The sequence below is a fragment of the Platalea leucorodia genome (assembly GCF_965183815.1).
Source record: "Platalea leucorodia genome assembly, chromosome: 6".
In the NCBI taxonomy this organism is placed as follows: domain Eukaryota; kingdom Metazoa; phylum Chordata; class Aves; order Pelecaniformes; family Threskiornithidae; genus Platalea; species Platalea leucorodia.
The window spans coordinates 55,983,602-55,992,777 of record NC_138828.1 but is presented as its reverse complement, the minus strand read 5'-3'; the positions used below and the strand labels follow the sequence as shown (position 1 = coordinate 55,992,777).

The window sequence follows — 9,176 nt, the reverse complement described above, 5'->3', positions numbered from 1 at the left end:
ACATAATTCAACGCCATATGGGAAAAAGCCCTTGATACCTTTACAGATACCCTGGGAGGTACCACTACAAAGGCAGCCACACCGGCATCGTGGAAGCCCATCAGGAGCAACAGAAGTTCCTCCTGAAGTCAAAAACCTGGGTGGACTTCAGGCCTGCAGCTCAGTGAGCTGCAAGATGGTGGCCACTGCTTTATGCTCCTAATCTATTGATTTCGTGATGGCTTGAAGTAGCACTAAAGACTAATAAAATTAGGTTGTTCTGTATTTAAAGACTTGGAAACACAGTCCAACTATTTTTTTCCTGAGAATCCTGACTTAAAATCTTAGTTTACTCTAGAGCATTAATAAGTACTAACATAACTGTGTCCACACTAAACATCATTGCTTTTCTCATCTCTATTATGAAAAGTTGGATATATCCTTCAGGATCTCCTTGGAGGCAGTGAGTGCGAAAATTGACTCAGTGATATTTGGTCAGATAAAGGAACGCCTGAGCGCCTGCCAAGTAACGCTCGGGTTTCTCCTGCGAAGGGAAGGCTTTACCCGCATCCCGGCATGCATGCAACAGGGACGCGGGCCGGACATTTTTCGCTGGGGGTCAGACGGAACCGTCTCCCTTTGGTGCCAACACGGTTTGGCTTGTTGATTTCTCAGGGCAAAAGAAAGGCAAGGAAAGGCTTTCTTGTCGTGACAAAACCAAGAATATTACTAGAATAAAATTCTGAATACGGGACCCCACATACACGCGACATGAAGGAGGTGGCTGAGGGGTAAGCATGCGATTGAGACGAGCCCCGACATGGGAACTCGGTGAGACTACGGGCAGCTGCAGGGAAGTTGTTCCTGGGTTACCGGAGCAGGCCCCGGCGTAACCAGCGGGTTTGCCTCTCCCCAGCGTTGTTAAACCCGCGGCAGCTTGCCTACCGCCTCCGAATCTCAACGAAAAGACAGGACGGAGACAGCCCAACGCCGAAAGATGCACAAGGCGACGTTATGAACACGGATCCCGCCCCCCGCGCTGCTCCGGCCGCCAGCTGCAGGGACGGAGCACGGCGGCCACGGCTCCGGCCTGCCCCGGGCCCCGCCGGGCCCCCGGGCCCACCGCCCCCCGCCCCCGGCTTGGGCAGGCCCCGCTTTTCCCGAGAGCGGGAAGCGGAAGGGAAGGGGCCGCCGCCAGGCGCCGGCCGCCCTCACGGCGGTGGGCGGAGCGGGGCGGGCCTGCGGCGGGGCGGGCCGGGGCCGGTGGCGGGGCCGGGGCCGGGGCCATGCTGGCGGTGCTGGGCGCCGCCTGGGCCCTGCTGGCCGCCGCCTTCCTGTCGGCGCTGCTGCTGCTGCTGCCGCGGCTGCGGCGGGCCCCGGCGCGGCGGCCCGGCGTCGTCTCCGGCCTCTTCCAGGATCTCATTCGCTACGGGAAGACGAAGCGCGGCTGCGGGCAGGGCCCGGCCTGGCTGCGCCGCCTCCAGGTGCCCAAGAGGTGAGGGGGCGGCGGGGCGGGCTGCGCCCCGCCGGGCGAGGCGCGGCCTGCCGCCGTTTCTGTCCTCGCTGCGTGCCCTGTGCCGCAGGGGCGCAGGACTAACTGTATGGGCATTTCAGTCACTTCAGCTGACGATGTAGGAAATAAGTAGCATATGGAAACGGCGTTGCCTGTTCTTATAGAGCTGGGCTCCGTTTTTTTGCAGAAGTGTTACTCTGTTTTTACAGATGGGGAACGGAGGAGCGTAGAGGCTGCCATCGTACAGAGTCCATATGTTCCGAACTGGAACAAAAGCCTAATCCCCGCCCCGTGCAGGATCTGCAAAACAAACCTTCCTGCACGGCTCGGGTCAGGCGCCTGGGAATACGGATTCCTGAGTGTAACTGCGACTGTGCACATACACCGCCGGTTTACTGTCTTAAACCGAGCCTCTGTCCTTGTCTTCTTCCTTCAAGGTTTCTTTTTAAAATGTGACTTAGGATACTGGTAACAGCATGTGAACGTAACGATCTGGACCCTGCGTGACCAGCCTCTAATAAGGCAAAAGAACTGCTGCGTTATCCAAACACATCTCTTGATAGATGTTTAATAGGATGAAAGAGCGGGAAAAAGAAAGCATTTACAGCGTTCTGTACGCTACTGGGATTTCATCGGTTTTGATCAGCTGAGATTCGTGACTAGAACTAGCCTTTGACTTGAACATAGGCGCAACAGGATCTGGCAAGGCCAGCAGGACAGGACGGGGAGGCTACTTAACCCAAAGATCTGATCGTCCCTAACGTAACAATCTCGTTATCGCTGACGCATTTTATATACATAGCTTTCAAAGCAAATGTTAAAAAAAAGTTTTGTGACACAGCATGTTCTTAATGGAAAGATGGTAATGTAGTATCTTGGTTATCAGGCTTCTGGTTACAGAAAATACCCTGGGATGTGTTTAAGCTCTGCGGTACCCTCAGCAAAAATAAAGGCTTAATTGCAGCATGCTGCAAAGTGCCACATTCTTAAGGTAGGTTCTCGTTTGAGTTGACCTTCCTCCAAAACAAGTTTCCCACCACCCCTTCTTACAGAAGATGGTGTCTGAAGAACGTGGCTTTTTCAGGGAATTGGTCTCGAGCTCTCAACATGTACAGAGCGATTCTGTTACTCGAGTAGTGAACCTGTAACTCTGCTAGCTGAAAGAACAGAGAAGATCCTGAATGTAGCAGTTGCAGCATTTTCTGTTGCCATTCATCTGTGTCTTGTTTCCAAACAACCACTGTATTCTCACTAGCTTGGGCTTGTTTTTAACTTTGCCATTCCATCTTGTCAAATGTTATGATTCATTTCAGGTTGGTTTGGCAAATCGTGAACATTCCTCTCCTTGAGGGATGACACGTCTTACTGCAGTGCTGGATCGCTCTGTGGGTCAGATACATCCCCAGTGTAACTGGGATTGCTGAAACCTCGCAGGGCATGTCTCTGCTAAGCTGGCAGGGCTTGTTTGTGTGCTGGTAGCAAAAAGCAACGCGTGTGGAGAAAGTTCTCTGGCGAGTGATGAGACAGAAGTCTATTGAGTAACAGGACAGCAGGGAAAGAGCTTAGAACTTGGAGGTGGCGATGAGTTTTTATCAATATACAAGTTTTATTTATCTTCTAAGCAGAAAGTGAGGGAGAGGGGCTAAATTTTACTTCTGCTGTTGCACATCAGCAGAGCGAATGTTGCTGTCTCTGCTTTGTAGGAGAAGGAACTGAGAAGTGATCATCTGAAGGGGCTACCAACTGGTAATGGGCAAGGTGCTCTGGCATGTGCAGGCATGCTCGCTGCCTCTGTGGTTCTGACTTGGCCTCTGTATTGCTGTTGAGAGATACCTGAGCTGCTTTGGGGGTTACTTTATTTGGTTTCACTAAGCAAGGGTGTTGTATTCCTACATTGCCCCAAAAGAAAAGTACCAGAGAAATATAGTCTTCTCTGACCATACAGTTATATCCTAGTTTTGTACCAATAGTGACATTGTCAAGACAAGGCCATCAGCATCTTCCCATGGTATGTTTTTCATCTTTTTGCGGGTATTCCCAGAGGTCCTGGGTTTTATTCATAGCCAGAAAGACCTTTAGTTTTAAAAGCAAAAGGAAATACTGGATCACCTAGTTTGAGCTGGATATTGTAGACTGTTTAACTCCATCCAGTTACCTGTCCTGACCGTAATGTCTTGCATTTCAGTAATACATAATGTGCTTTTATAAGTGTGTTATGGGGTTGGGTGATTCTTTGTTTTCTTCAAAAAAAACCCACGTGGTCTTGCCTTGTAATCACCCAGTGGTATTGGTGGACTCTCCTTTTTTTCTATAGGATTGTTGCAGACCTTGAATTTGCAGAAGGACAAGATATTTTAGTGTACAGCTGCATAATTACTTCTGGGTGCCTTTTACCATCTGCATTTGTCATTTATGAACTTTAACATGTCATGTCATACATCCACTAGAACGAAGGAAAGTGGGAGTGCTGCTGGAAATGCCCAGAAAATTAATTTGGATGTGCTTTCAGTGATGTAAATTGCAAAGAAAAAGTTGTGCACATCATGATTAGTTCTAAGCATTGAGGAATACCTTTGCAATGTGTGGTTTACACTTTCTCCTCTTTAGTGCAGCTATGGTTAGTAAGGTAAGCGAAGTTAGAGGTTATTCCAGGCAGTGTTTTGCTGGGGAAGAAGGTGTTAGGGTTGTTCCTGCTTGGTACCACTGGAGTCCCGAGTTCTCTACTTACTGATGTGGGGACCAAAAGGGAATGTACTCACCATCAGGCAAGCATGTCCTGCAGCTACATTTCCAAGGAAGGAATGATGAGAACATTAGTGAAGACCCTTTTTGTTCCCACAGGTGGTTTACTCACTTTTATGTGGTTTCTGTACTCTGGAACGGCTTTCTGCTGATCTGGCTTTTCCAAGCTGAGTTCCTTGGAGGGTCGCTTCCATCATGGATTCAGCACATGCACCGTGCTCTTGGCAGAGATTCTCAGAGTGAGGACACAGGCAAGTATTCCAGCTATTATGATGCAGCCATATAAATATTAGAAAGCTGCACTACAGTCCTGTGCTGAATTTGTATTCTTCAAGTGCTACTTCATCAGCTGCTTTTAAACCAGGCTCCAAGTGGGTTTCCTGGAATACCAAGTCCCTTTGTCGTTATTCAAGAAATCATTCTAATTTATGGATATGGTGGCTTTCAGCAGTCCTTTTAGCAGAAAGGGCTGTTAGCACCTTCTAGAAGTAACCTTGCTGTGGTCAGTAGTGCCTCACATGTACAAATATTTTCCCCAGTGCTCAGTTAATTTAAAACAAGGGTAAAATTTTGCTATGGGGAGGCAAAAAAATAGCCTATTTGAAGCACTGTTGGGCTTAAATTGTTCCTATCTGTCTCAAAGTTGCTATTTTTTATCTGCAAGCAGATAGTGAGCACTTCTCTGCACTCCTGGTTCTCTTGCTGCTTTGGCTGCATAGCTGTCGAAGACTTGCAGAATGCCTCTGGACCAGCGTGTTTTCCAACGGCGTCATTCATATCGTGCAGTATTGCTTCGGACTTGGTTACTACATTGCCGTTGGCTCAACTGTGCTATGTCAGGTGCCTACTAACGTCAGGAACGGTAAGTGCCTGCTTACTTATTACCAAAGATGCGGTTTTGCTCCCATTTGTTCCCATCGTGGCAAATGGTTTCGTAGAGGGCTGCTTGTGTGAGAAGTGTGTTAACTGATGAGACGTAAAAATACTTACTGACATAGTTCATTATACACAAACACAGACACCAACACACACTTTCATGTTAACCACCACCGTTATTTCCTGAAAGACGTCCCACATAGGTACTTTCAGGATCATTACCGGTCAGTTTTACATTGAGATACATATGCTTTGTGAAGGACAATAATAGGTACCAGTTCTCAAATGCCATTACGCAACTTCAGCTCTCAAACTGGAGTTTGGATTTTTGTTGTAAGCTTTCCTGTAAGGTGGGTCTGCAAGGCTGTCTTGGCCACCTCCTTTGTTTTCCATTGAGAACTTGCCACTGCTCTACCTCGCCTCAGTCAGTCTCTTCTTTCCCTCGGTACTGTAATGTCTCTGATGTCATGTCATGTCTCTGATGTCATGTCATGTCTCCCATGTTAATGTCAGAAATTTGAATTATTTGGCTTGTTTCTGCCAACACATTCCACTGAGTCTCACAACTGAGCTGCTGTTCCCCTGCACAGATGAACCATGAACTGGTTGTAGCACTTCTCCCATGACTAATTTTTGTAAGGTGGTCATTACCAAGTATGTAACTTTAGGGAAGTTTTTAACTACTTCCAACCACACCAGCTCTAGTTTAATCCAGTGAGTTTTTAAAAGAACCTTCAGATCTCCTATGTTTAGATAAAGCCTTTTTCTTTCTGGACCTGTCTTCTACTTTTCACATCTTGTAGATTCTTAGAGATGGTGTATTGGCTTGTACATTGGAAATCATCCCTAATACAGTTAATATTTTTTGAAGGTCTAAATGGTTCACACTGGGTGTGTGGGTGTGTGGGTCTGTGGATGTGTGTGGTCTGTGTGGTCTGTGTGTGTGGGTGTGTAGGTCTATGTGTCTATCTCACTCACTGTGAACAAGACAAACTGTGTACTTATATATTGTCCTGAGACACGACAACATCTTTAATTAGGATGATAAGAATTACAAACAGCGTTGAATATTGAAGTCTTAGACTATCAGTTATGTGTCGGTTGTACATCATGCCGTACCTCAAGCTACGGGATTAAAAACTAGATATTTTTAGTACAGAGCAGTTAAGGGTGATGAACTACCAGCTGAGCACTTAAATGATGCAGCATTTAAAAGCATCTTCCAAGGGATTAGAGGCTCAGTACTGTAATTTTGTAAGACAATAACATTTAAAAAATGTACACAGTGTTTTGGGATGATGCTGGGGAAGCTGTTTCCTGGCCGTATTTTAATGAAACATATTTCATTCAGGCAAAGAGCTTTCTGTGCAGGTCTGCTGGTATCACATTGTAGGAGTTACGATATACGTTTGGGCCTGCCTTCACCAACACAGATGTCTTGTGATTCTAGCTAATCTTAGAAAAAGTAAATCAGGTAAGATGTTTCATTTCTGCCAACCATTTACTTAGGTAATTTTTTCCTGCTTGTTTCAAAAGGCTTCTGTAGTTTCTAATACCTTAAAACACGAGTATTTTTCAGTTTGTGTAGCATGGTGCTCTCTATAAGACTTTCAGTAGATTAAATGAGGCTGTTTGGAAAAGAGACCGGTGACTGAATAGGGGGAATGTGTTGTCTGTGTCTGTATATATAGTTTCATAGAAATTAAAATGCAGGTCTGGCTTCTAGTGTCCTAAGGACAGACACATGCTAATGCTTAGGACTTGTGCCACTCCTCGGGGACCTCACTTTTGTCTCCATGTAGGCTAAAAATAGATTTCCTTACCCTGTATTTGCGCAAACAGCCAGAGGTGGCATTTTATTTCATTAAGAACTGCAAAGCTGCCAGATCAGATGAAGGTGGATGATGATGATGATAACTTTAATGAGCACGTTGTTCTGTAATTGTGAGTAGAAAAGTAAAGTTTGTTTAATGCATGTTGTTCTCAACTCATTTCTTTCTGTTTGCTTGCAGGGAAGGTCGTAAGTCTGAGCCACAGTGTACCTTTTGGAGACTGGTTTGAGAGAGTTTCTTGCCCTCATTATTTTGCAGAGCTCCTCATATATGTATCTATGGCCATCACACTTGGATTTCACAACGTGACGTGGTGGTGTGTAGTGATGTATGTTCTTTTTAACCAGGCACTGGCTGCTGTTTTGTGTCACGAGTTCTATCAGAAAAACTTTAGCTCCTACCCAAAGCATCGAAAAGCATTTATACCATTTGTTTTTTAGAATATTTCATCTAAAGTACCTTTAGTGCAAACTGGGAAATGTTTTCTGAGACGGAATAAGAGGTTTATGGTTTATTAAAGCCAAGGTAAAATCGCACATTTTCTCTAATTCTAGCTTAAAAGCTTGTAATTTTAATGATAATCTCTCATCCGTGTTACCAATTTATGTGGGGAAACATAAGGTCTCTGCATATCATACAAGCTAAAAAAAGGTTTACTGAAGACCTTAATTCAAACTGAAGAGATGCTAATTGGCTCTTTTCTGTTTTATAATTATATCCTATGCATAAAATACTTGCTGTTGTGCAGCAAGCCCAAATACATATACGTGAAAACTGCATAGTGAAAGGAGGGTACAGGGAATCATTTGAACTACTGTATTTCCTGCCTTGTCTAATATTTAAACGTATTTTTTTCCTAGTCTCTTTTCTTTGAATCACTTCAGAGGGAGGCAAATTGTGCATTGTCTTCCTGTGCTTCCCTGTTGATAATTAAAACCAGCCACTGCTTTATAACTGCAAGCACAAAAGCCGGTGGAGAAAGCTGCGGTGGAGGAATGACTCATACTCAGCAGTGGAGATAAACAGACCCATTCTCTGCATTCCCTCTTCTGCACCAAAGTGTTTTCATTCATTGATGAAAACTCCTTGTTTATCCCTAAATTGGGAAAATCATGGAAGGCTCTCTGTCTGGAGAGACAGTAGAAGAGAATTTGCAGAAAATCAGTGTTCTTGGTTATGGCTCTGTTGTCCTTACAGCGGGTTATTGGAGACCCTCGTGTGTTAGAGGGGGCGGTTATGCAGGATGACCGTAACCACGACTACCCTGGTTTTTAAACAGCCTGTGAGAGCAGATGAAATGAGCTGCCGAGGCAGAGAACACACAGAAACCAGTACCTGACAAGTGGTGCGAAGAAATTCTTTACTGGGGAGATGATGTCACTCAGCAGAGGGGTTTCTTGCACTTAACCATCAAATGTTTTGGACCTTTTCATGATGCTGGAGTGAATGATCAGTTTGCATGATGTAGCATATGGATGCTGGTGTTTCAGTGTGTTTTGTACTTACATGTGTATATTATTTTGTGTATGAGAAGAATTTTTATATATTGAAATATATCTTATGAATTATCTAATTAAAACAGTTTATTACACCTTCTATTTCCCTTTTGTGTAGTTTTTCAAAATTGAGCTATGTATTTGCAAAACATGAGCAATTACTTTGCACAAAATGCCGTGCCGCTCTCGGCTCTCGCAACCCTCTCTCCATCGACGCTTCCATAGCTCCAGTTCACCGTGGAACATCCACAGCCCTCTCTTGGGACCGCATCTTTCCATGTCATTTTTTTTCGTAGTGATTCTGGGGAGGCTCCTTGAGCCTGCCCTCCAAGCATCTCCCGTTTTACGGCCGTTCTCGGGCCTGTTCGCTGGGCTGTTCATTGCTTCTCGGGGAGCGCATTCCTGCCCTTGGCTTAACGGGGAGAGCATCGCGGCGCATACCCAAAGCGCTGCTTTGTACTTGGGCTTTTAAAAACCTGGATGTGCCCGGGCTATTTCTATGCAATTTTTTTTTTTGCCTGCTTACGCAGCCGTTTTGCTTTCCGTCCCTCAGCGCCCTTTCCCTGCCCGTAGGCAACTCGGAGCGGAGGAGGGACGCGCTTCGACTCGCCCGCTCCCCTGGGAAAGCTGCACAGCCGCCCTGCTCGTCCCCTCTCGACGCCGGGAGCCGGAGAAGGGGGTGGAAACCGAGGCCTGGGGTCTCACCCCGGGCGGTGCGGGGCTCCGCCGGCACCCGCA

At 46.1% G+C, this 9,176-nt stretch overlaps 1 protein-coding gene across 5 annotated transcripts; it reads left to right on the top strand.

Annotated features, from left to right (window-relative positions):
• Positions 1 to 1,265: 1,265 nt before the first annotated feature.
• On the top strand, positions 1,266 to 8,442 carry SRD5A3 (steroid 5 alpha-reductase 3; the record flags this gene model as incomplete). Of its 5 annotated transcripts, none has more annotated exons than XM_082315753.1 (6): positions 1,266 to 1,474; positions 4,334 to 4,485; positions 4,902 to 5,096; positions 6,462 to 6,584; positions 7,123 to 7,258; positions 7,803 to 8,442. In XM_082315753.1, the coding sequence occupies 6 exons, from the start codon at positions 1,266 to 1,268 to the stop codon at positions 7,867 to 7,869; spliced, it is 882 nt and encodes a 293-aa protein (XP_082171879.1). In that variant the 3' UTR covers positions 7,870 to 8,442. The 5 variants fall into 5 exon arrangements, with proteins under 5 accessions (XP_082171879.1, XP_082171878.1, XP_082171877.1 ...); XM_082315752.1 differs by having other exon boundaries at positions 7,123 to 7,270; XM_082315751.1 differs by having other exon boundaries at positions 7,123 to 8,442.
• Between the last annotated feature and the right edge of the window lie 734 nt (positions 8,443 to 9,176).